The sequence below is a fragment of the Platichthys flesus genome, chromosome 17 (genome assembly GCF_949316205.1).
Source record: "Platichthys flesus chromosome 17, fPlaFle2.1, whole genome shotgun sequence".
In the NCBI taxonomy this organism is placed as follows: Eukaryota; Metazoa; Chordata; class Actinopteri; order Pleuronectiformes; family Pleuronectidae; genus Platichthys; species Platichthys flesus.
Genome location: NC_084961.1, coordinates 8,741,829 through 8,769,147, shown reverse-complemented (window position 1 = coordinate 8,769,147; position 27,319 = coordinate 8,741,829). Strand labels below are relative to the sequence as shown.

Below are 27,319 nucleotides of genomic sequence, written 5' to 3'. Positions count from 1 at the left end.
ACGGAGAGAATATACATATATATGGAAATAATAAAAACTAAAAAATCTCTCTAAATATATCTGCGTCAGACGCTCACGTTAGTCAGCAACAGTTAGGAGGCACTTTCTTTTCCCATGAAAAGCACTGAAAGCCGTTCACTCTTGTTGATTTTCTTCACTACGCTCGCAGCATCACATGAGGAGGTGAGGTTATATAACAAATCATGAGTCGCTCTGAGCTTCTCGTCTGTTATATGCTCCTGCACAAAACACCCAAACACTCAAAATACACGGATTGTGCCAACTTCACTCCCCTTTTATACAGATGTCTCACCCCAAACCCACCCACACACAACCAAACACACACACACACACAATTAACTCTTGAATAGACCTCTGATTGTGTGTGTGTGTGCACGTGAGTGTGTATTTATATGTAAAAACCAGTGTCAGCCCACAGTGCATGTTAACAACAGGAGCCTAATTCTTAATGCCTGTATAAATTAGCCTCACCATGGCAACAGCAGGCTAGTAAGTGTGTTACGTAAAACAACGGTTATGAGCCAACAGCCAGAAGTAGGACACACGCCCTCATGTTACAGGGGCCGAGGCTTTAAACGCACCAAACCATCATTTGGGGAGAAAAACTGTTTTTATACTTGGATCTTTTGCAGATGTTGTTTTAAACGTGTCCGCAACTTCATGAAAAGAGTCCTTAAGTTATTTATTTGAATCTCGTCGCACTTAATGTGACAGGGAGTGGAGATAAAAATAGAAAAGAAATTAAAGAATAACGCAGGGCCAGAGATGATGAGAGGCTGCATGTAAAACAGGAGAAAGTGTGTGACGGGATGGAGAAGACTGGTTACACGACACAAATGTGGACACATGGACACCAATATTCAGATATTAACCTGATTAGGACAAAAGCCTGAATAAGACACTGCCATTTAACACCACTTTCTGATGACCTCAACCACATTAAAGTCATAGTCAGAATAAGAAATAATCCAATTAAGACATGTGGAGTGTTCCGAACAAAGAATTGAAATGAAATACAAACACTCAAAATGTTGTGTGGTAGCATCGTAAAGAATTTCGCATTGGGGGTTTTAAACTGGGAAAATAACATTGGAGGTAAATAATCAAACGGAATGGAATATTCTGTTAGCAACTCATGTAAACACCCTAATCGAAATAATCTTATTCAGATTTTATTCTAATATCTTATTCTCAATTTAGGTCAATCGTCAGAATATTGGTGTCTCTGTAAAAGTATTCAGTGAGAGTTGTGTTGGAACACAACAAATCCCAGAGATTAGAGTCATGATCTACCGTCTATGTATGACTGGAAATAAGAATATTTTCCATTACACTGTGCAGGTTGCAAGCTCGTGCCTGAAAGCTCCTCTGTTATCCCTGCTGACAGGCTTTGTGTCCATGCTTGTGTGAACTGGTTCAGTGATGAGCGTAGCCGCTTGGGCAGCTCCAAACTGGGATAAAACTGGCAGCTGGCTGCCATCCCTCAGCCAGAACACAAAATATTGTCTCTTCCAGTCTTTTTGTTTTCCCACAATTATGTTCAAAACAAAAATCAAGAGGGTGAGACTGACTCACTGACTCATAACTTGCAACACAGCAGCTTGTTATGGACCTCTCACATGTCTCAACCACAGTCAAAGAGCTAAGGTGCATTTAACGTGCTCAAACTGCGCTGCCAAACGACGCATGTAAAAGAAACCTTCCCTCAAATATCCCCTCAGAGTGAACAAGTTAAAATCCAAGAGTCTCAGTGACACATCCTGAAAGTTTCAATATAATCCCAAACCCGCATAAAATTAAATTTGAGCTGAAAGGGAGCATGTTTTAATCCCACTCTCATCACACTTGATTAACCTGTTGACCACATTAGAAAGAACCAGTTTCAAATCCAAACGTGCTGCCTGCAGAACACACACACTCACAGGAGCCTTATCGCGAGCTCCAGAATGATGTGCATATGAATCTTCAGTAATATAGAGGAGAGGAAGAAGTGGTTTCTCATCTTCACCAAGAGGCCTCTCAGAAGTGCTAGAAGGCCGCAAGGAAACTGTTTGAGGACGACAGCAGTACACAGCACGAAAAAAGCCAATGTCACCTCGTGAGGAGGTGATGAAAGACGTGCTTCAGGTTTGACTGCCGGTAAAACCCTTTGACTAAGAAGAAACATCCTCAACATGCACACATGGGCTCATTCAGACATACTACGGATGTTTTACTAGGAGGCCGGTAGAACAATTTCTGGAAAATGTCAGAAGCGACTCACGTGGCCCTTTGCGTTTTCACAAACAGCCCCTCTGGCAAATTCCAGAAACATGTCAAGAGTTCAGCGCATTTCTGAAAGCAGCTTAAGTAAGAAGACGAAAATCAAAGCTAATATAAAGAATATTTGTATATTCAGGATCGATCAAATTACTTCATGTAAGGTGTTATTGTTGATGAACCCAAGCATAAAAAAAATAAATAAATAAATAAATAAAAGATAAGAGAGGCGGTGGTCTAGTGGCAGAAACTTGGACTATGGGCAGAGAAGGTCTCTGGTTCGTCTCTGGTTCGACTCCACAGAGACAACAAAAGACGAACCTGGATTGATCTGTCCAAAAAATCCAAATCCAATCCTACCCTGTCTAGTGCCCCTGAGCAAGGCACCTTACTCCCACAACATCTGCTCCCTGAGTGCCATTCATGGTCGCTCACTGCTCTGTGTGTCCTGCACCAGATGGGTCAAAAGCAGAGATTAAATTTCCCTACCTGCATGAGTGTGCCTGTGCATGTCTGTGCATGTGTTTGGGACTAATAAATGCATATAAAAAAAAAATTCATCACTGTCATCTTTGGCTGCATAACTTTTTATCATAAAGCTGTGAAAACCACACTATCTGCTTAGCAGCTGACAGACACAGTTGGCGAATAGCTTGTAAACAAGGCAGAGCATTAAATACCAAAATAAAGTTCATAGGAAGAGTGTGGATTTGATTTGCAGTCATCGGACGGCCAGATAATCCAAATGTTTCCTCGTAATAGCCATGTATGATAACATGTTAGCCACATCACCTTAAAAAAAGGTATTAGCACATCAGTGTAGTGTTTATCACTTGTTTGGCTAAAAATAAATCTGTTAAGCAGATTTAAGGTTTTTTCTTAAACTTGAAATAGGAAGTCAACTTAAGTCCCTGTGAAATTAATCCCTGAAAACTTTCACCTTAAATCACCAGCTCTCACAAGTGTAAACTAATCTCCCTCTGGTTACTAGGTAGTGAAATCGCACACACTCAAACAGAGGACGATGTTGTAAATAACACAACCCGGTGACATTCAGGAATTCAAACGCTTTGATCCTGAGAACAGAGACGCTGTTATGGCTAAAGTCACCTCTGCTCCGTCACCTGTAGGATAATGAGTTACAAGGTTTTGGTTCCAGGAATCCCAACACATAGACAAAACACACAAAGGGAACAATGTGCAGTGCAGATATTTCAACACGTCCTGTGTGAAGCTGGTATGCAGTGAGAATCACCTCAGGTACAAAAGGAAATCAAAGGTCGGTCAGTGAAGACGTGAACAATGCCTCTTGACAATCGACCCTGTGAATGGTCAACGTGGAGGAAAATTCCCGAAGGAGCACAAACGTTTGACAAACACAACAAACCTGACACGCGGCAAAGACACGGTAACAGAGTCAGCTCAGATGGAAAAAACAGTGTGGACCCAGATTAGATGTTTGCTTATCAAACGAAACTGAGGATATCTGTTAATCCCATCAACAAAAAAACAGTCAAAGTTTGTTGAGCCAAAAATACTGCAGCTTTAGGGAATAATTAATTTGGGGGGAACTGAGTCATCTCGTTTTCCTCATCCGGTTTCACCCTGTTCTTATAGCATCAAATAAAGTAAATCCAAACTTAATATAAAAATGAGCTTGCGCAAAATGACAAACTATTTATGTAAATACATTTATTTACAAGAATAAGAAACTATTCCCTTCAATGAGAAGAATTTTCTTATCAACAGCAAATTACAGAAAAAGTAAATCAAAGTGTTATCACACAGCTCCCAGTTAATCAGGAACCTTCTCTGACCCAAAATAATCCTGTTGCCTGACACACTGACCCAAATAATCAGAGCCTCCTGATCTCCCCTACCCTGCCATGGTGAATTAAAAATAAACAAACAAAAAGACAAAAACAGAATCAGCTGATTAACTGATTTCAGTCATCTGATGACGTTAATCTGTTTAGCGCCAGACAGACAGGAAAGTGGATGTGGTGCAGAGGGGACGTGACTGCTGTGCGGGTGCCAAAGCGTGGGAATCGAACAAAGTCGCCTGTGTTTGTGTGTGTGCGTGAGAGAGAGAGAGAGAGAGAGAGAGAGAGGCCAGTGTAGCTCCATCACATGAAAGTTGAGATAAGTCCGAAATATTGAACCAAGCTGCAGAAATAAACCTGATGTGTTTTCCTAATCTAATCATAAATAATAATGAATGTATCACCTCAATCAGTGCAAGTAATAGTATCTACTCTTATATTAATCTGTTTAGCCCCTAACAAGAACCAAAGGTCATTTCACTTCACCTCACTGACCTTTTTCTTCAAAAGGCACTGACCGCTCCCCCCCGCCCCCCATGCTGTGTGTAGTGTGCTCAGATTTCCTCGTATACCGTTAACGTGCGTTTACAGTCGCTCTATTCCAATTATAAGTCCAGGGTATCCTCGTGAGACCGAGCATGCAGGAGAAATTAAGGCCAGGATATAGAGTGGCATTTAAATGTACGGATGACCAGATGAACTGAGGCGTGTCTGGACTGAAGTTACACTCAAACAGCTGCCGCTGACATTTCCACAGTGGAGAGCAGCGTGTAATCACTCCTGAGGACTGTGAGGCACGGCCGTAAAAATGCACAATCCAGATTCATGAACTCAGATTATTTTTCATGACATACATTATTAGACAGTACAGTAGTAAGAGACGGCGGGGGGGAGACAGGGGCTTAAACCAGAGGATCGGGACGCGTCTCCTGCTGACTCGTCCACACGCTGACTACAAGAGTCATTAAACGCTGCAGCCGACTCAAGCAATGTCATGACTACATCAACACAAGCACAGGAAACATCCTTGTTTACTTTGAGCCACTGATCAAGATCTCTCATGTAGAGAGTGGGACATCACTACAAGTCAATTTACTCTCCATTTCTCCACAATGATCCACTCACACAATTCAATCATATCCAAACAGTAATATCAAACACAGTCTGGCAACCACGTGCACTGATGCGCCCCCCCCCCCCCCCCCCCCTACATTAAAACCTGTGGACTAGCTGTTTTTTTTCTTGTCAAACTGTTTCCAAACACTTACAACATAATATTCTATGTTGTGTTTTTTCATCACAACACTGACTCTGGTGACATGATGCTGCTCCTGTGCCGATTCAGATGTTGGAGAGTGTCGCTTTAACAATAACTGAAAATCCTTGTTTTTGCTGACTTCCCATGGTTCAGCTACTGCCCATTCAGCCAAAAGTTCAATATGTTCATTTCCTAGCATTGCATACATACAATTGTGAATTTCTTTAATTCAGATTTTTGTTACACATGCAGGCGAGTGTCACAATCACCAGAGTAAGAGCACGACAATGAACATTTCCTACCATCAAATATCTCTGGGCTCCTCTGGTCAAAATGTCTGCAATGTCACATTATCACATTATCAAACCTCACCGACAACGTGTTATACATTAACTCAGGTCGGGTTTTCCCTCAATGACTAAAAGGTCTAAAGGATTCCAACTTCAATTGCCCATTTCCCATCTTCCCTCTAACACATGTCTGACTGTCATTAGTACTCTGTGCATTTGGGTCAGCATTAGAACCACATTCCCACTTGCTCTACTTCTTAGACTTGCCCACTGGAGAGAGTGACCACCTATGCTGCAGCGCTGGAATGCAGTTGGCATACAAGCGGGATTACATCGGTTCTTTCTGCTCCATTTGTTATTTTGAGCAGGAAAAGACAACATTCTTTTCACCGATAGCTGCTACTGTGATAACACAGGCTCAGAGTTTTGTACAGCTGTGGGAAAAGCATTCGGCAACAAGAGACAAAATTCATGAGCGCAATGTATCGGCTTGGAAGGTGGCAGGAACAGGAGGTGAGCTCCTGGGCCCGAGGACGCAGAGCTGACTTTGGCAACTGGGAAATAACAAATTACGAAACCAAGATGGGCCAAGAGGATGTCACTGTTTATATTAGAGAGATTCAAAAGGTTTAAAGGGCACAAAGCGTATGAGAAACTGACTTTATTGACCATATTTGAATTCAGGAAAAAAACGAATAACGCTTAAACTGTATAGGATTTTACATGACAGCAGCCAGATAAACGGACTGAGGCTAAATCCATGATCCACGCTTCTCGTCATAGGTTTCTGATGCTTTCTGTTTATGTTCAATCTACAGCACATCCATAAATGCACACTCTCACTGACTAGCAATGCTTTAAACAGAAGTCAATCCTCCTCCAGCCTAGACTAAACCAATACCACACTGTTAACAACAGAATTACTATTCTCAGAGTGGTTGAAAGAAAAGAAAATGACATCAGAATAATAAATGCTGAAAAAAAGTACTGCCCAAAATGTATTGTAAATCGGATAAGTTAATAAGAAGTTGTAAAATGAGGCTTACTTCGTCTTGGCAGTAGGTGGTTCTATCACTATCAACACAAACAGACTAAAAGATCTGTTCAGGTCAAAAACTTGTTTTCTCTTCAGATAGTACAGACGTTTATAAATCGACCCATATTCATTTCCTGTTTTATTCCATGCATGAGTGGATGATATGCAGAAAGGTCAAGAGACGCTCAAAGCCGCACAATGTCCTTGGTGTGCTGCAGCCTTACGCTTCAGCATGAGATCCTCTCCATATACTGAATATTCATTATTTTCTTTCAACCTGCGAGGATCTGTAACTGAATCACTTAAAGCAGAAATTATCATTTTAAGTGAACGACAAACTCTCCTCAATCAGGGTTCAGGTGAATCTTGTGCAACATTATTCAAGCGCGCAGCAAACCAATCATTTTTAGGATGAAAAGCTTTTTATCTGTGTTCTCCTGTATTTTTCTAATTGCTGCCTCATTCATTGTTAATAATGGAGCGGGTGGAGATGGATCCACAACGACTAACAGCTAATGCCTTTTTTTATGTAATTTTATGAGTGCAACTGGAATTTAATTTGCACCGACCTTTTCCTGATAAAGAAAGTGCGAAAGGGTCAGAAACATTAGAAAGGCTGTGGAACTACATTTTCTACTCTTTTCATTTAGTGTTGATTATCTTTCAAAGGTCCGTTTTTGAGAGAGATTTTGAAAGTGGGATTAAGAATTGAAGCAAAATATTTAGATTTTAGTCACTCACGATTTGGTACTCAATGACAGGTATAACTAGTATCCACTGTATGTTTCAGTTATGATCGTCCCAAAAACATAATCGTCAAACTGGTCGGCAGAAACGTTCAAAAGACATATTTCGCTGCCGTACAAAGAGTGAGCAGTCATCCTCACAACGACTGGCCTCGGGACAAAAGAGCGGTGTCATCCCCTCCTTCCCTCCTCCTCGATTCATCCGTCATCACACAGCTGGGTGCCACAGCCTCCCCGAGGCAGCTGGGTAATGGGAACACCCACCTCCTGGTGCCTTGACTTTGAGGCCAAAAAAAACCCAGGTCCTCTAAAAGATGCAAAGGTGCCTGGGACCGAATGTGATCACAGCACAGGAAGTGAGCGCTGTGTGCTGTGTGTTGAGGGTAAGAGGAAGGGTCTGCACTAACACAAAAGAAAGTGGGAGACACAACGGAGACAACAAACTAAAGAGACGGGAGGGAAGATAAGTGAAGCGATTCATCACAGCAGTGAAGAGATGTTGACAGCACACGTCGTTTTTTTGACAATCATACCAAAACCTGTCAGGGCGGCTACAACCAGATGTGTCACACACCACAAATTATCATCTGTGTTGTCCTGTAGCTGGCAAACAGATAAACAGACATAAACCTGCCATGACACACAGACGTGAACCAATCATGTCTCCTCCAGCTGCTGGACCCTGCTGAGGGAGCAAATACCAAAACAGACAGATTATCAGCTTAGGAGCCTAAAACGCTTATTGCAATAGAACACTGCTGGTGCCCCCAGCTGCCCAGGCCAGAGGTGTGTGTGCATGTGTACGTGTGTGTGGGGGGGGGGGGTCAAATATCATGTGTGGCACATGACGACAGCATAGCATGTTCCATGTGGTGTATGTGTCCCCTCAGGGCAGAGGATTAACGTGGAGCACCTCCAACACCGCACACACACCAAGAATGCCATGCTGATCTGCTCAGAGACAACGGGAGGAGGGGTGAGGTGGGGTTCAAACCCCCTTCCATAAATTCTCCGTCTGTATCTATGGAGAAGGGGGACAGAGAGGAAGAGACTGGAGGAAGAACCAGAGGTGGATGGAAGAAGGGAGGAAGAGAGGAGAGTAAACTAATACAGATGGAAAACAAAAGAGTAGACCTTCCCCACGCACACACACACACAGCCTAACCACAGCCTTATCCCTAACATTAACCAGGAGCTCAGAAGTGACATTTTGTGACGTTAAGACCGTGCTTTGGCCTCATTAGGTCTACTTGTCCTGACATGGTTAAGTGATTATGCTGGAAATGGTCCAGAGGTTCCAAAAACAAGTACACACACACACACACACACACACAAAGAGATGTGCGCTCATTAGTTCATTAGCAGCAAATAACTGTTCCGGTTATCATTTTACACACATCACTGCTTCTTACACATGCTGCCAGATGAAAATAAAAACACACACAAATACACACAATTGCACAAGCAAGTAGTTGTGTGTGTGTGTGTGTGTGTGTGTGTGTATGTGTGCGTTTGTGTTGTCTGGATGTGCCGTGATATAACCGGCAGCGGCCTACATAAACTCGTACACAGAAGCTGTCTGAGCCATGGTCTGTGGTAAAGCAGCACTGACACTCAAGACAAGTGATCATCAAAGTCAATGGGGTTCATCCTCTGAGGGCCATGAAAGTCTGAAAACATTTCATGGCCTTTCACAAGATTTTAGTCAGGATCAAAATGGCGGGTGGACATTCCCTAAAAACCATCTCCTCTGTCCCCTCCCAACCTCCATTCCTCCAGCTGGACGCCTCACTGTTCAAACCCTCCCTGCCCCTGCTGCCCCTCCCTCCACATTCCACTTAACCCCAGTGGAACCACCCCGGCCCACCTTCTTGACACCACAGATTCCCAACAAACATAAAAACACCTCCCACCCACCCCTCGGGAAGCGGTGATTGCAGGGTAGGACATGTTGAGACAGGCGGATAAGGCCAGACCATCATCTTGAGGCCAGATAGCCTCCTGTCGCAGAGCAGAACGGCGGGGCCCCTCACTCTGACGCGGCCGTCTCTGCACCACAAATAATGAATCACTCTGACCGAGCAGACTTTGAACAAAGCTAGAGGAGGTTTGAAAAGTTGTGAAAAGTAGCCATTTCTAAAATAAAACCACTTTGTATGCTCTGTGACAGACCTGTTAAAAAAAAACACAACTGTCTTTTGCATCTGTGAACCGAATGACACAATTTCCCCACAGGGAAGTTTCATCAAAGATCCAGAAGCACATCGACCTCTTGCCAGTTATTGGTTGCATCAAAGCGGCTTCGCAGACGCAGAATGAGGGGTCGAGTTAATTTTGGAAATGTGGATCGTGGAAACTCAGCGGGGGATTTGGACTTTATTATTTAAGCGATCCGTGTCATTAAACCCTGACAGAGCATCCAGAGCAGCAAAAAGCCTCGGACTGAAATCATTTCTTTTTCGGCGTCCCAGCAGAGCACTCAAACTTTCTGCAGCACACACGCCTTATGAAATAACTATCAGCTGTGAAAACTGTAAGGAGCAGACACTCCTCCTGGAAGAATGTGAGGCCGACATTTCCCCCCCCCCCCTCAAAACCGCACATGTGCTCCGAGATGGAAAAACATGTGTATAAATGCATGCAACCTACACACAGCCACCCACACACACACACACACACACACACAGACACACACACACACACACACACGCCTGCAATCTCACTGAGAGCAGCAGCTGAGTGTTTCTGAGGAAAGGAAAAGGTCAAGTGCTCCCATGTGAGACGTTGATAGACTTTTAAGTTCTTATCATGGCTGCGAGCACAATTCACTTCCAGGTCGTGTTCCTCCTCCTTTTATTGGTTTGTTATTCACGTGGCCTTCCTGATCTACTTCCATCGAATTATGTCATTGGATTAACAGGTATTTGGTGATAACTGGTCACAAATTGGCCAAATCGAATTTGTGGTTTCAGGGTGGATTGATGTGAGCAGTGCTGCTAAAGCCAGACTAAAAAGTCGCACAATGTTTACGAGACATTTTTCATTTTCAGACTTTCTAAACTATGTGATTTTATATTATTTGATCTAATAAAAAGAATCAGACTGTATTAGCAAGACAAAGTGATTCTTCTCCAGAAACATTGGAGTTTCTGTTAAAATAGGTTGTAAAGTTAAAGTCAAATGACCCACTGGATATTGGATGATTGCTTATATTGTTGTCATGGGGTAAAATCTGAAGAAACTCCAGTTTCTGTGCTGATTATCATCTTTAATATAATATCCTGACGTCAGCGGAAAAATCACAGGCTGCTCTGTTTGTGCCAAACATTCTCCTGCTCCGCTTTTTCAAATGGGAAGATGTTATACTTTGTTTGTCTCACATGATCGTATAATTATATCTGGATAAAAATATCTGTTTGGAGAAAACAAGAGATTTGAGAACATCAGCTGCTTTAGCACTGGAAAATTGACAGTTTATCAGTTCATAGACAAAACTCTTAACCGTGGAAATGATCAATAAAAGACAAGAATATCAGGAGAGTGCATACCTCCTCCAAGGTCTAACAGTCCCCTCGAATTCAATCAAGCCACCGAATCTAACACACTGAGAGAGATAAGTCCTCTAAATAGGTTTTTTCATCAAGATCCATTAACTATTCTCTGTGAGAAAAAGTACCACCTCACAATGTCAAATAAAGTTATTTTAAAAAAATCCCTGGATCCACAACAAAAGAGAAGGAGCTCTTTCATAGCCTGTGTCCCATTCCTCCACCAGGTTCAAGAAAATCTGTTTTTGCGTAATCCTCCTGAGACGAAACCAACCTCAACGGTCAGGGGTGAAAACATAACCTCCTTAGTGGTCCAAAGAGTTCAGGTGATGCTGACATTAATTAAAAATAGAATAAAATAAATCACAGCCACTTAAGGTCAGCGCTGCAGTGTTGTGCTTTTCGTGTTGTGTTTCAGTAGCTTTGGGGGAAAACCCAACAAAACAAGATCAAGCCTCTGAGTTCCCTCCAAACCACACAGTCATAATTTCTGTAATGAGTCTTTGGACGGAGAAAGAGGAGGAAATGAATGCATGGATGTGTGTGTGTGTGGATGTGTGTGTGTGTTTACTAGTCTCTGCTTTTGTGGGACAGAGAAAGTGAAAGACTGAGAGGGAGAAAAGAGTGTGGGAGCAGATGCAGGGAATGAAAGGCCGGCTCTGGGTAAAGTGGAGAGCAGGTGACGGGGAGCTTGTGTGTGAGAGTCTGGGAACAGACGCTGGTCCTGCATCCCTGCAGCCCGTCTCGGCTTGGCACTCGTCTCCAGCCCCCCTCAAACATCTCAACCACGACCCAAACAGGCTGGCAGCGAAGCAAAGCACTTCCACTTAACCATATCAAAGTCACGCTGGCGCGGAACTGAAAGAGCATTTCGCCCTGAATGAAAAAACTCCTTCTTTTCTCTTCTCCCCCCTTCTGAAGCAGCATGAGCAGCCGGGAGGAAAGCCGCACCGCAAGCTGCATATTTATTTGCTGTTTTTGTTGTTATTTTGAAAGTGCTGTGGAATTGGCAGTGAATTAAGGGCCTGATTTCTGGGGAGACCTGTTTTTGATGGAGGACGTGTTGAGTCGGGCTGGCAGGGTTTTAAAAAGGGGGAGACCTCAAACCATCACTTTTCTCCAGGTAGGCTCCTGTGGGGTCTCTTCAGAGCCCAGAAAAGAAGAAGTCATCTGTAGACCATCTGGCTTGAGGAACTGTCTCCTGTCAAGGCTGCTCACTTCAGACAGTTTTATTTCACTGCTGCTGTGTTGATCTGCTCTGGTTCAGTCGGCACCTCCACTGAAGCTGCGACCACTGCTCAAAACATGACATGGAAAAAAAGACCTGATGCCCTTTGACCCCTTAACAAACCTGGAGGGCCTTTTATTTAAACATTTTTATCCCTGACCTGGTTCTCTCACTTTTCGCATGCATGCAGCATCACAAGTGCGTGTGTGTCTCAGCAGGGAAGTACACGCTCACACGCACGGATGCACACGCGCGCACACACACTGACAGGAGCTGCCATACACAATAACGTTTTCTCCCATTCAAACTTGCATCACGTGTCTCCTGCAAACACAGAAACGACTTGAATGGCAGAGATTGCTCACAGCGCAGCATCAATCGGGAGGGACGCACTCAAACACTGCTCATGTGGAGGGAGTTGCAAATATTAAATCTTTATCTTTTTATAGTTTTATTGCAGCTTTTGAGCTCCACTACTCTATGTTCAGGATATTAAATTATGCAAATATCTTCCTCATGCAACTTATACAGTTTAATGCAAGATCCTGTGGGGCCTATGGGATTTATGCCACAATAACTCGACTTTAAAGTCAAATTGTTAGCGTTTCTGTGGGTTTCTCCTCCATTCAGTTGCATCCTCGGTGAAACCAGTTCACGCGTGGCTCAGATCCACTAACCCACTGCCCCCGGAGAACAGGCTTGTCCTCCCCTACAGCCTGGAGATACGAGTCCCTCCCTGGATGAGGCGCACCACAGTCTCCACACCACCACAGCTCGTTTGCATTGACCGTGTTCAGCTCACCGGGCCCGGGTTAAACTCACCTCTCCAAAACTTCACTCCAGCGTCTCCTCAACTGCGCCTCAGCCCTTCTACCTGCGCCGCTCCATCCGTGCGTAAAACGGGGGGAAAGTGCGCTCGCTGCTCTTCAATGTGCAAATAAATAAATAAAAAGAAGTTAAACTCTCAGTTCCGGAGAGGATGAACCGATTCGTCCCAAAACGAGCGCCGGCTGCTGGTCGTTAGTTCCCAGCTCTGAGCCTCCGAGCAGCGGATCGTCCTCCACAGCAGACACTGGCTCCACTCTCACTGCCTCCGGTTCGTGTTTGCTGCGCTCCTCCCGAACAATGGCGAGCCAATGGAAGGCTGCGGGTGTTACAGAGGGGGGGCGGGGTCACTCTGTTTTTGTTGAGCCCCCTCTCAAATCTCCCTTGTGTGAGTGGTGGGTTTGCGTGTGCACGTGGATGGCCGTGAACGAGCCCTGAGAACATGACTTAAGCTTGTGGAGGGTCCTGACACTCTTTGTCTCTCCAATAAAAGAAAAACGTCCCATAAGCTATATTTTGCATAATATGTTACTCTCTGCACCGATTATTTTTTTTCTATAGAAATACTGAATCAAACCAAAGTAAAACATGTATTTTAGGTTTGCACAGTCTGAAATATAATAGTCCCCTTATGAAAACACATTTAAAGACACTAGATCCAGATTTTTAGTTTTGGATTTGCACAAAATTCTGATTAGAATGTTAGATTTTTTTTCATCAAGATCCAGAAAATTATTCACCGAGGGAATCAGTGAAAATGTTGTAAAACACTCACGACGTTACAAAAATGTTCCTGGATCTGTGCTTTGATCCGGATCTGCACCACATGGAAATCAGTGGAGGGGGGTTTGTGTAATCCTGCTGTCAAATAAAAGCCGGTGAGGTAATAAAATAAAATAAAGCAAGAGTTTGACTGTATTAGCTTTAAATAGCCTTCTATTTATAAAGATGTTTATCTAAGTGGTGTGAAAAGCTATTAGAACCTGACATCAAAGCTCTTCAAGGCTGAATAGACACTCAAGAATGGCACTCAGAGCACATATCACCGCCTGGGCCCGACAGTCCACTCATATTCAATCCCTCTGCACCACCAGGATCCAGCACAGATCTCACAACGTTAGAGAAAGTGGAAGTTGTGTATTTGCCCATTTATCTGGATCCACACTTAATTGGATTATTTCTTGCCCCACCTCACATTCTTCCACAACATTGTTTCTGCACTAATAAAACATAACGTGCTTATAATTGTCAATAGTAGAATGTAAACTCAACTTGAGGAGACTCAAACCCTCAACTTGTATAGAGGAAATAATGAAAATACAGAAATGACATGACCTCAGTCTCCGCTGCTCACACATACATTGTGAGTTGTGCTGCTCCGGGCGTTAGCTGGTTTCTCTCTGCTCTACAAGTTCAGCCTGAGAGGTGAATCCCCGTCTGAGCAGCAGACTTAACCAGCTGTCACCTCATGTCTCTGATATTTGTCCCTGTATGTGGACGGCAGTGCAGTGGGGACATTTTAACTAAGGCAATAATACACAAGGTTTTAATTTACGTCTTTTACGTTCACCATAAACCCAACTTTTAAAATGAGTTGTACTTTAACACCTGATCTCATTCTGCTACAAGAACCTGTACACAGAAAATAAATAGTTTTACTCTTACTTGTTCACATATTGACAGGATGTGAAAACCACGGCGTGATCACGCGCCTTAACATCAACAGTGTATTTTTCCAATCCATTCGCCTCAAGTGGGTTTTCAGCGATTGCTTTTCCCTGGAAGGAAGCGACGAACAAATTGAATTATACGCGGGGGGAACCATGAAAAAGACAAACGCCTCCATCTTCAGAGCCACACACGGCTGGAGACACACAGGTGCTGCTCAGAGCGCTGCGGGAGGACACATTTCTGCAGGGCGGCTTATGAAGAGTGGCTCGTCTTGAAGTGGCCCTGCCAGCATAATTGGCCTCCATAAGTGGATATGCTGTTCCACTGAGTCCATACAAATCCAATTCAGCTCGGCCTTCCACGAAGCAAAGGGAGCAGAAAATGGCTTGTCCCTTTTAATCCATCAGTTTGGTAGTAGTAGAGGAAGGGATTTCATAATGACTCGCTGATATGATTAATCTTGTGGTGAGCGTTAGGGGATTTTCATGCAGTCACCCCTGGCTCTGGTGTGGCTACATGGCATGAAAAATGTGATCCCTTTTTCTCTTTCTCACTAAAAAGGATTTCTTTTAGAAATGAGACCACCTCAAGTGAAATACCAATATAGACTTTGTCGGGTTGTCGGTGCAGAAGAGAATGCAAATAACGTAACAGCCATACAGCTATACCCACAGTAAGTGGGAAGAAATGGCTTCAGTTCTGTTGGGATATACAAGAGGATGAAGGATGGAAAGAGTCAAAGCTGAGGAAACTCCACTGGCTGGTGATGACCATGAGATGCAGCTGAAAGTCAGTATATTTTGCCAAACGTCCAAATAACCCATCAGGTTCAGTCGAGAAAGAACAAGAGTCTAACCTGTGTTGAAATATCTTGCAATGTCAAAGAAAATGAAACTGAAATTCCTGGGTCTGCCCAAAGCTGTAACAGGTTCTTACCTGCCCCTAACTGCGTCCTTCCACCATGTGGCGTGGAAATGCAATCTGCTGTTCATGTGTGATCTAGCTACAAACAGACATACACACTTACCAACAAATAAATAGAAGGGGACGAAAACATAACATCCTTGGCGAGGTGAAAAAACAGACACCCTATTAGACCTATTGTGTATTTTTTTCACTACTCCAGGCTATGATTGGTCCACTCGTGGTTCAGTTCTTCTCCGTAGAGTCAAACTTGAATGTTTTATGATGAAATGAAACATTCAGTGAACTCTGTAGGCTTTACATAAGCCCCTCAGCCAACTTTAACACACACACACACACACACACACGCATATTTTTACGTGCACACCCACGCACACTCCTCTTTCTTCCTGCTAGACTCTCAGCTGCTGAAGAGCTCAGCCTGTAATTATGCCTGTCATCAACAGCCCTTGACTAGCGGCTATATTTACTGGGGAACCTGCGTGCACATACACACTCCCTGCACACAAACACACAGACGTAAAGTGACGACCATCCACACAGGACAGTATAACACACACACACACACACACACACACACACATATGCATGCACATACAACTATTTATAGATGTTCCCAATCAAAATCACAGGTAATTTCGCATTGAGTTCTCAATAATTTCCTCAGGTATAATTTCACTCTGGCTCGCCCTCTGTTTCTCGAAAGAAGCTACACTCTACATTTTCAGTAGCATCCTCCTTTCTCACTCATCTGTTTTCAGTTCAAAAAAATTCACAATGAGATGAAAGGAAAAGTGACGTTCATGTAATTCCATAAATGTTTGTATTATGATATTTCATACAGCAATTTGTGGTAGAAATTATATTATCAAGGTAACTCCACAGTACTTGCAAGCTATTTTTGTCAGCTGTAACCAAGAACACAAAGGCAAATTAATACCATTATTTAACAACACCATCTCTTATGTTATAACTGCATCTTTTAACCATTTTAATATGTGTTCTGTAATTTAAAAATATCAAGTCAACTCCAAAAACCCTGTTTTCCTTTCCCAAGAAACAATGAATAAAGCGTTGGCCACATGTCAGAGAGGATTTCTTTGAAAGAACTTATAAATGAAACCAACTCCCACTGACCTCCCAGCAGTGCGCTTCTTTTTCCTCGACACCAGTAACAACTGCACCACCATCGACCTCCTGCCCCACATGTGGCATTTAAACCCCTTCGGTCGCTTGCTCAATCTCCAAGTCTTAGCATTTACAGAATGCCCTTCATCCAAATGCTTTACTTTTTTACTCCTTTTCTCTTTTCATTTTCACTCTACATTTTTCCTTTCTGTGTGGCTGTCAACCTCTGACCACTAAATCAGGAGGAGTCAGAGAGGCCACATGACTGGAGGGCAGGGAGGTCAAGGCTAAGGGATGTATAGGCACAGCTGACGATGTGTTTGCGTGTGTATAAGTGTGCATGTGTGTGTGTGTGTGAGGGGGGGGGGGGGTATCAGAGTGAGAGTTTGTGGCTCTAAAATATCAGAGGACCATGCTGAGTCCCGCCTCTTCTCAAGTTACTAGCCCTGTTAAGTTTCCCTCATTGTTGGACTTAAGAAACACTTTGTGAACATTCACTTTTTAAAGTGTAGAGGTGTATTGCTTCTTAAATGATGATAAAAGCGTCTAGTTGCACATTGACCTGCGTGTCTCTGACTCAGAGGTGAACCAATTGCAGGCTGTGTCTGCCCCTGAGCTGTAGCTATGCTTTGGTCCATAATGACCGGTTCCTTTTGCAGGGAGAGAGGAGCTTTGACGCACATCACAGACCTGCAGACTGCAGGTGTCTGGCAAATATATCATTTCACCCTTCATTACACACAGGAACTTAAAAACGCAATATATATTTATAAGTATTTTGCTTCTAAGCTTTTATAAAATGTGTTTCTGGCTACAGTGATAGATTAAAGCTGCACTCACCAATATCTTGAAAAAAAAAACTATGCAATATGAAAATAAGATTAAATGGCTTATTTCTTCTTCTTATATCTAAATTGGTAAAATCAAGAGAAACACACATGTGACCTGCTGCACAATAAACTCAGCTCCTTCAACCAGGTGACCTCTCTATGAAGAGTCATGGGTGGTCTTTTACATCCTTATTCTGAACAGGATGACCTCATTGTGAGAGAGGTTCTAAACCACTCAGTGTAAACCTTGCACACCCAGTGTTGGAAGCAGCACAGACTACCATGGTAACCACACGGGAACAGTAAAGGAAAGGTTAGCAGCACTGACATCGTGGACAAGAGCCACATGTAAACATCTGTGACCAGGAAAACTGAGACATGTTAACACGTAAGGTTAAAACCGGTTTGCAAGGACAGAATAAAAGAAATAAAGATTTCTTCTCTTGCGTCATCTGGATTACTGAATGTTGCACCATTAAAAATTCACCTCTTCCTCTTTTTTTCTTCCCTCCTGTTCTTTCTCTCCTTTACAGTGAAAGCTGCTGAAAATAATAACAGTTGAAGTCTTTTTGGGCTGAAGTAGGTCAGTGGAGCCAACTGTCATAAGTAGGAAAGAGAGATAGGAGCAGCCAGCTAACGTAGGTCCCCTCCGGTCAGAGCTACACCCAACACACAGACACACACACTACACCACTGCACTGTGTGTGTTGCACCGCTCTGGACAGAGACGTCATCTGTGGTCAGACAGTGGAGGTGGATGTGTGGGTGGACTGTCAGTACATTCATGTTCAAGCTGCAAGACAACACTTGTGTGCATGTGAGAGGTTAAGAGGGGGGTGTGTCACTGCATGCGTTTCTATGTGTGTGTCTTATAGCAGGGCAAATGGATTAAGTCAGTTTTAGATCATTCTCCAAGATCTGGCGGTGACCTCTTTGTCTCTAACACTGTTCATCCTGTCCCGCATGTCCATTGCTGCTCTGATATCAGATGTACAAGTCCACTGACGGACATTATCACCCTCAAAATCACAACAACATAACTGACGAGCCCGTTTCCGACTGACAGAGAGATGAGGGTATCTGCGTGGCATAAAAGTTGAGCTCAAGTTGACAGACAGCAATAAACATTGACTAAATTATTGCCGAGCCGGACCACCACGCGACTGCACTGAAGTGTACAGCTGCAGGGAGAGCTGTTTAAGAGCTGGGTGTAATTTCGGCACATATTTGAACCGCAGCTCGTACACTGAAAAAAGCAGAGTCGTGTTCAGCGATGAAAGGACCTTCACCTGGGAAATACCCTCGGATAAAAAAATGTACGTTAAACCTCTGTGTAGGTGTTTGATCTAGAAGTTGTTATTAAGGAGAGTAAATATCAAACCAAGAGAGAGGTTTCCCTCAAACGCTCTGAGCTTTTTATTACCGAGATTACTGAGATTTTACATCTTTGTGGGTTTTGAAGTTTATAAGACTCGACAAGGCCAGACTTAATAAAAAGCCACTATTTAGGTGCTTGTCAATATTGTTGACATGAGAAATAAACTTTGATGATTTGACTGAATCATGTTGCTCTATCTAAACTTAATGAACGAATGTCTCAGCTAATGGCCTCATTCCTGGAAACATGTTGCTTCAAGCTGTAGCTAATCAAAAGCAAACGGCTAAACAGAAAGTCAGCATGTGTATCATATACTGTGAGATAACTTCCTATGTGTAATATCTAAAGAAAATCCTCTAAAAAAAACGGCATCATTTATTTGCAGATGCTATACAGAAATGGCATTTAGTCTAATATTATTGATAAAACATTTTGTAGTTTAAGGTGAAATATTGTTTATTCTTTTTTAAATGCAACTTTATATCTTAAAAATGTACTTCTTGTTTAAATCTAAAGTCCCTGAAAAGCTGACAAGGGATGTTCATCTTTTCGGTGTCTTTCATACATTTAGATCTTAGTTAAACCATTTTCTCGTACATCTGCAGTAGCCCATATGTAAACATGTAAAGTCAACATGATTCTCTGTGCAGATAAATAATTTCCCTCCCAGCTTTCCAGCAAGCAAAGCAGTACTGTGATCCTGAGCCTCTGTGGGCACCAGGTCGGCTCAGACGAGGATACAGTTTCCTGGGGTTTGCCACGCAAGACATGTACAGACAAGAGACTGGGAGAGAAATTGATACTGAGAGGATTTGTGAAATCTGACCTGGCTTCTAATCTTGCAGCCTTTTACTTGAGTGTCTCAGGCTAATGCCCTGTTTGAGGATGCGTGGTGCAGGTATATGTCCCTGTTTCACCCCCCAGGCGAGAGTTGAAAGCTTGTTCTCTAGAATTGAGAAAGACATCAGTATCGTAATATAATAAGGTCTCCCCGGAGCTCATATTTGAGTGTGTGATTTGATTAAAAACGTACTTAAAGTGAAATAGAGACTAACTGTGTGGCTGCAGCGTTCAAACGCCCACATTAATCCTTTCTCTTTAGCTAGCAAGAGCATTTGAGCACAGGATTGGTGTTAATTGAATTGTGCCCAAACCAGTCAGATGCCAGTTAAGTTCCCATTTAAATGGGTAATTGGTCACCGAATGTGTCATTTACAGGTCCATATATCTCTCAGTATCAATTCTGGTAGACTAGCCAAACAAATGCTGTGTGTTTACATTTAATTTTAATAACATGTGTCATGCCTCTTATGTCACTAAACTGTGTTGAATTTGGTGTTCACTGCTTATAATGTTGGTTTTCTTAAAAAATGTAATGTTATGGCACATAAAATTGAATTGAATTGATTTTTATACAAATTATCTTTCCAGATAGGCTTTCCTGTTCAAAATGTGGTGTCTCCTTTAACATAAGCAAACACCCTGGGTCACTCCTTTACATATTCAGGTTTATTTGCTCTCTCTTTAACATCTCTGGTTTGTTAAGCTGAGAACATTAAGGAAAAGCTGAGCGGCAAAGTCTGGCGTGACGCCTTAAAAAGTGAGTTGACGTGAAAACACCACATCAAAGCTTCAATCCCATTCAGGCAAAGTTACACAAAACCTCTCTTTAGGAATTATTCAAACACGCACCTAAACATAGTTTCAATGGCTTACAACTTTCTCAAAATCTGCAGAGGGATCTGAGCAGAAACTACCACAAAATCTTAATGATTGACATGTCATCGCACAGCAGTTAGTGTTCAAAAAGCCAACCCCAAAAAACTAAACAATGGCTGTGGAGCCCAGCAATTAGTGGTTTTGTCATGTAATTGTCAGTCAGGGGAGGAGTGGAAATGCATCCTATTGCTCAAGGGACAGGAACAATATGAGACATTCCTGCATGAGAGCAGATAAACACTCTTATCAGATGACAGGGATCCAGTCCAGTTCAACACGCGGAAATGCAAAGCAGAGACATGCTTCTAAAAGTCTCTCAAGGCCGACCTGTCAACCTAAGAGCTATTTCCTATCTGAGTCTAAATATAATTCAAGGTGCTGCGAGGAATTCTGACAGTAATAACGACCGGGGCCTTTCCCTGGAGCTCCTCGCTTGTAACTCAAAGCAGCTCTTTATGCTTTCTGACCTGACCCAGTAAGTCAAACACTGGTTTATTTGGACACCAAACACAGACCCTGTTTGACCATCGATCTCATTTTCAACTGTATTTTGACTGTCATTAAAGCCTCACTCCTGCAGCTCTCCTCTGAGGCACACTGGTCTCTTGTCCCTTTGCTTCGCGCGCTGCTTGCTACTTCTCCGCGGACCACGTGGGTAAACTAGCAGACAAAAATCAGCCTCTTTGATTTACTCATGAGGGAGAAGAGGGAGTTAAAGAAGCCATTGTGTTTAATTTGGTCTGTGTTTCCATTTCATTTGGTTCAGCCATTTTCTTTTTCTGTGGAATCTTTTGAGATTTGGTGCATGTGTGGTAAAGTGTGATTACACGGGAAGAAAGCAGAGGGTTGTTTGTGCTAATGTGTGTAAAACTACTTAAGGGCTTTGACTGTGTATTGTGTGTGTAAAACCATTTAGGTGAGGAGGGGGTTCGTGCAGAGGTTGTATTTCAGGGACTTATGGGTAATCATCAGGGGTGGGCTGAGACTTGCAAGGAGCTGAGACCCTCTGAGTTGATACAAAAGCTATCTGTGGCAAACAGATTGTCGATATCCATAAAATGCAAGTGAACAACTCGTATCAAACTTGTGATTTTTGTATGGTCACACTCTTTTATACAACTGGACTCTAAGTCTATGACCTCAAAGCTTGTGTGAATCTTCCAAAAAACCCTTGAATAACTCGTAAATGTATGTCAGTCAAAGCTGTCTGGTGAGCCCAGTGACCTTAAAAGACTAAATGCTCATCTGCATCAAAGCATCCTTAAACGGACATTTGACCCAAATAACAAAAGCAAACAGTCCCATTCCTAATCTCACCCTCTAAACCTTGCTTGGTTCTCCAACAGGCAAAAAGAGCTTCCAATGGACTCCAACACCAAATTCTAACCAGTACCTATATGAACTGCTGATGTGGTTCAGAAGAACCAGAAAAATGTTCTTCCAGGATGAACTCCAAATTTATTCCACAATATAAAACAACATAAAAGCATAAAACTCAGTGAGTCACCTGATAAGGCTGCTATGGCTGTGAGATGTGTGCAGAAACAACACAGCACGTCTTATCGCAGCTGAGCATGCGCCACCAATTCTGTCCCATTAGAACCTATTGTCACTGTGAATGCAGCGCTGACAGCTAATGTGTCTGATCTGCTTCCATTTAGCTCTGAGGTCAGGCCACATGAAGGTTATGCTTATAGTCATGGAAATATAAAGTGTTGTTATTTTTTCCTGGCCTCTGGCTTTTAATGTTGCACTCAATTTTTTATTCTGTGCATTTCACAGCTATTTCTGTACTTGGAATTAAATCTGTTCAACACTAAATTCTAATCTTGTGGAGAGAGCAGCTCAAAGATTTGCATTCCCACTAATAATGATGCTTTAGAAAGAAAATAGGCCAGTGGTTGTAATTATTCAACACAGAATACACAGTTGAATTTCCATGACTGATCCAAAGAGCTAATGAGAACATAAAATATAACTGATCCATATTCTGCAACCTTCAGCTGTGTCTATGAATAAACACACTGTTGCCTGCCGGCCAGCCTATATGCTTGCATCTGTGCGCTGTGATTGGCTGGTTTGTGGCAGAGAATCCTCCGGTTGTAAAGCTCGTGGATGTGTTGTTTCGAACATCACGTCTCAGTCAGAAGTGGGTCAGTGGAGGCATTAACATACATTACACACCAAATGATGCAATATGAGGGAATATCCTCCTCCTGTCCGCTCGTCATGTGAGGAGCTGCTGCGGAGCCATGGAAGCCTGAGTGGAGCTTAGACATTTACTGTATGTTAAACTGTGTTAATACCATGGTGCTGTAATGTGCAGAGTGCAGGCAGATGACGTGCAATTAGGTGGTGCACAAGATAAAGGAATAATTAGACATTTTTGACATATTAATAAATAATAAAAACCAAGCCATTTCAGAATATCTTTTTGCATTTTATGACGAATTAGGGACTATTTCTTGGGGGACTATTTATTACATTTTTTCAGTTAGTTTGACACTTGCATTTTTCTAAAGATTAAACAAAACAAAATTAGAACACAAAAAATGGTTAGCTTTACTTTATATATGCACTATACTACTATAAGTTGCTGTCAGCAGTTACCTCCTCTTTTCAGTGTTTATGCTGTAGGATTATCCAACTGGCTACTGGCTGTTTAAGTTTGGATTAATCCTGTAAGAGAGTGTTTTTTCTTCTATTTAAATCTACTGCCAGACAGCAGATAAGTTTATTACCTAAAATGGAGGCGGCTTGACTCAGGAGATAGAGCGGGTCGTCCACTATCTAGAGGGTCAGCAGTTTGATCCCAGTATCGTGAAAATGTGTCTTCAGGGGAGATACTGAACCTCAAATTGCCACTGATGGCTATGCTGACAGTCTGTGAGATGTGTGAGAGCGAAAGTGCTGCACATAGTTGCACTGTATGAATTTATACCTGTTTCTTCTACCTGTAAATAATCAATATTCAACTCCTGCTGACTGATGCTACTGCTCATTATTCCTCCTGGGAACAACTGACCAGAGTTTAGGATTAGAGCATTTTTTAAATAACTAACACTCATGCACTAAGTAAATGTTGAAAAGGTTTTTCTCTTGTGGCGCATAATACTTGGATAAAACCATGTGCCTGTTACACAAGAACGCCCACACTGCAGAGGGCACGGCTCCTCTCGGTTTCTAAAAAGGGTAAAAGTTGAAAGACTGATTCAAAACGTGCACATGCAGAGCTGCTGCAAAAAAGAGGAACTGGAGAGATAAGGCGTGAAGACCTCGTCCCAAGGATTCGTCACACTGATTATTAGGAGTGTATCAGTACTGCATTATGACTTACACTATAGAAGCATACATTTCTATCTTACTTTTCAATAAGTTAAATCATTTACTGGTGATTTTTCTTTCTCATCAGTGTGTAGCAGAGCCATTTCAAACGTACATCATCAAGCCCACCTACATGGCTGAGCAGATCCCTCCAGGCCACACTTCAACCATCACTTCCACTCACTCCTCAACCCCGAGCACAACCACGACTCACGAAACCAACCAGTCTGACCGCTCTGTAATCCTCGAGCAGCTGCTCTATGCCCAGCAGCCCACCTGGAAACCCACGCCTGCTCTCACACTCCACAGCTGACCCTTGGCGAGCTTACCGGCCTCCTGGAACACATCCTCTGCCTCCTCCAGCATCCTCTCATCCAGGTCATCCTCTACAATGTCGGTCATGGCCATCACTATTCCTGTTCTTCCGCTGGTTCACCCCCCACTCGGCTCCCTCAGCCGACTAACCGGAGCTTCGGGGAGAGCGACCCGACTGCACAACTGAATCGGTTTGGCCTCTTCGCTCCAGGAGACAGACCGATCTCCAGAAGACTCCTCGCTCGAGCAGGAGAGGACTGGACTGAGCTGAGCTTCAGCTCCCTGCACTGGGATGTGTGTGAGTGCAAATGTGCCAGAAGAAGAAGTGTGTGTCTGTGTGTGTGGGTGAGAGAGAGGACTCCCAGCCACTTTCATTAAGTTTCAGCAGCAGTGCAGATTTCATAACATCCTGTGTAAAGCTGAAGTGAGAATGTGGCGTTCAGAGAGCACTTGTATGAGTAGGTGTCCGCATGTGTGTGTGTACAGTGTGGGGAGGGTCATTATGTGAGTGTGCATGTATGAGTGTTTCTGCATGTGTGTGTGCAGGTCCACAACACACAGCACGGCAATGAGTCAGCTGGAGCGCCTGGTGATTAGCAGCAATAATTAGATTTTGTATTTTGAGTCAGCAAGGACATGTAAAAAGGGTGTGAAAGTGTGTTTGTGTGTGTGAGAGTGTGTGTGAGTCTGTGTGTGTGTGTGTGGCATGGGAGATGTGAGCCTGGCTCTACTTGTCATTCCTTCACAGCTCACTAGGAATCATGGGACCACACTGATTGCTCCCTCTATTTTTTCCACTTGGCCCACATCAAGGAGACTTCGGCGTCACTGATAACGTCTGATATCTCCATGGTGCTGCTCAGGATGCAGGGAATAAACACACTAACGTACCTTTTTCATTTTTAGCACACAGCTTAGCATCTGTGTTTCTATTACCTAAACACAAACAGCTCTGCACACTGTGACCAACTTTAACGTTTATTTTGAGCTTAATTTAGCTACTTACATTTATCAATCTAATTTTGTAATGACAAACTTCATGCATTCACAGGAAGATTCTACTTTTTACTATAAAATGGTTTTTAATCCAGCTTTCTAAGATGTTAGCAACAACCTCAGGAGGCCCACTTACTACTCTCTCTCTCTCTCTCTCTCTCTCTCTCTCTCTCTCTCTCTCCTCTCTCTCGCTCTCTCTCTCTCTCTCTCCAAGCTTTTCATGTCCAGTCCTCAATCATTAAGGAAAAGATGAAGAAAAAAAAGCAGAAATCAAAAAAAGCAGACTGACAGATTTGTTCTTCCTCCTTTTTACACCAGTCCTCCATCTGTCTTCTCTGTGCACTTTCTCTGACTCACATCCCATTTAGACAAACCAATTCCCAACCAAAATAGAAACTAGGCCTCAAGTCAATTCATTAACACTTTTCCTTCAGACTTCCTCTCCCCTGCCGCCGTCTCCCTTTGAGGCTGCAGCTCAAGGGAGCGAAGCTGAAGACAAATTCATTTTCGCTAAGGCTCGTCCAGACAACGCAGATACATCACATTCATCAGGAGGTGGGATGTGGCTCTCAAAACACGTGAGGATCATTTCCCTCGGACTGAAGGGTGTTCTGAGCAGTTTAACAGCTGTTATGAAATAATTAATCTATGTCATTACAGAAAAGGAGGCGAGAAACAGATTTTTGTGAGGTGTTTAGTTATATTGGTTTGACAAAAGGGTGTATGCATGATATTTTGGGGTCAGTCTAAAGCAGGAACTGAAACTATGACTATGGCTAAAACTGGAACCAAAACTGCTTCAAAGAATAAACTTGGACCTGCTTTGCCAGAGATAAAGCAGCAAAAAGGTTAATATGATTGCACCATGCTCCAAAACACACTGTTGCTTCTAAAATTGAAGATTGGTAAAAAAAAAATGTCATGTATAATAAAGCACGTGTGCATAGCATGTGTGCATTAGCTGGAATTGTTCCCTTCCAAGCACAATCAGTTCATCTCTGTGAGCCTACATGGGGAAAAGTGTAGTAACTTGCAGGCGAGGTAACCTGCCAGACCCCGTATCAGCAATATGCACTTCAAGCAACCTGATTGGTTACTGCACCCCCTGCTGACAAGAGGATTTGAAACAGAGACAAAGACACTTAGTTGTTCAACGTACAGAAGAAACTCCAACTACAGATTAATTGATAAAGAAAACAGTGATTCATTGTAATCCTATTGGAACGAGTCCACTAACTTGAATGACTGTAAAGAAACCTTTGAGGTTAACCCCTGGTACGACCCCTTGGAGCGACCCGTGACATAGGGCCCTAACGGTGGCAAGCCTACCAACCTAAGTCGTCTTAATAATAAACGGATTAAACTGGCAGCACCGCGGCAGACGTTTGTCGCCTTGGTAACAATAAAAAATACACAGTTCAGCTTATGGAAAGATCTACAATACTTTGGTTATGTTTGGGCACAAAACCATTTGTTTAGGTTTAGGCTTAAAATGGCTTAAAAGTACATTTGTTGCCATGGCATTAATAAAAACTTGGTTAAGGTTGTGGAACAGTCACGTGTCAATGAAATAACATAAGACCAGTTTCACATTAGAAACGAACAGCGGTCGCTTGCGTTAAAAGTCAATCTACTGATGCAGACTTCATCGCTATAAAGTACGTCACCTGACTTTCCTGTCATAATTATTGTGGCCACTAGAGGTCGCCCAACAAGAAAACCTAACTATGGGGTTCGAAATAAGCAGCTGCACCTAAGAATGACTAATACAGTATGGAAGGAAGTATATTTCAAACGTTTGAGCGTTGGTCAAAGGGAAGGAGCAGCAGGAAAACATATAAAGTTGTGTAACAACTAGAACCAAACCGAAGTTAAATAACTCCCGCAAATTTTATCTGTTTAATATTTCCCTGACTTGCCAGCAGAGCTACAATGAAGATGCTTAGAATTCGTGCGGGAACAGCTATAATTAATGATTGCAATCTGGTGGCTGGCAGCAG

General features: G+C 42.9%; 1 protein-coding gene across 3 annotated transcripts in view; it reads right to left on the bottom strand.

The window, feature by feature from the left end:
* Positions 1-27,319, bottom strand: part of ripor2 (RHO family interacting cell polarization regulator 2) — a 66,068-nt gene that overhangs the window by 26,844 nt on the left and 11,905 nt on the right. Inside the window, exon 1 of one of the 3 annotated variants that reach the window (XM_062410215.1) lies at positions 24,338-24,702. The exons of 1 other annotated variant lie outside the window; for it this stretch is intronic. In XM_062410215.1, the coding sequence (XP_062266199.1) occupies positions 24,338-24,416 (79 nt within the window). In that variant the 5' untranslated portion in view covers positions 24,417-24,702. Of the gene's footprint in view, positions 1-13,031; positions 13,318-24,337; positions 24,703-27,319 lie in introns of those variants that run through there. One more of the 3 variants, XM_062410217.1, reaches the window with a different exon arrangement.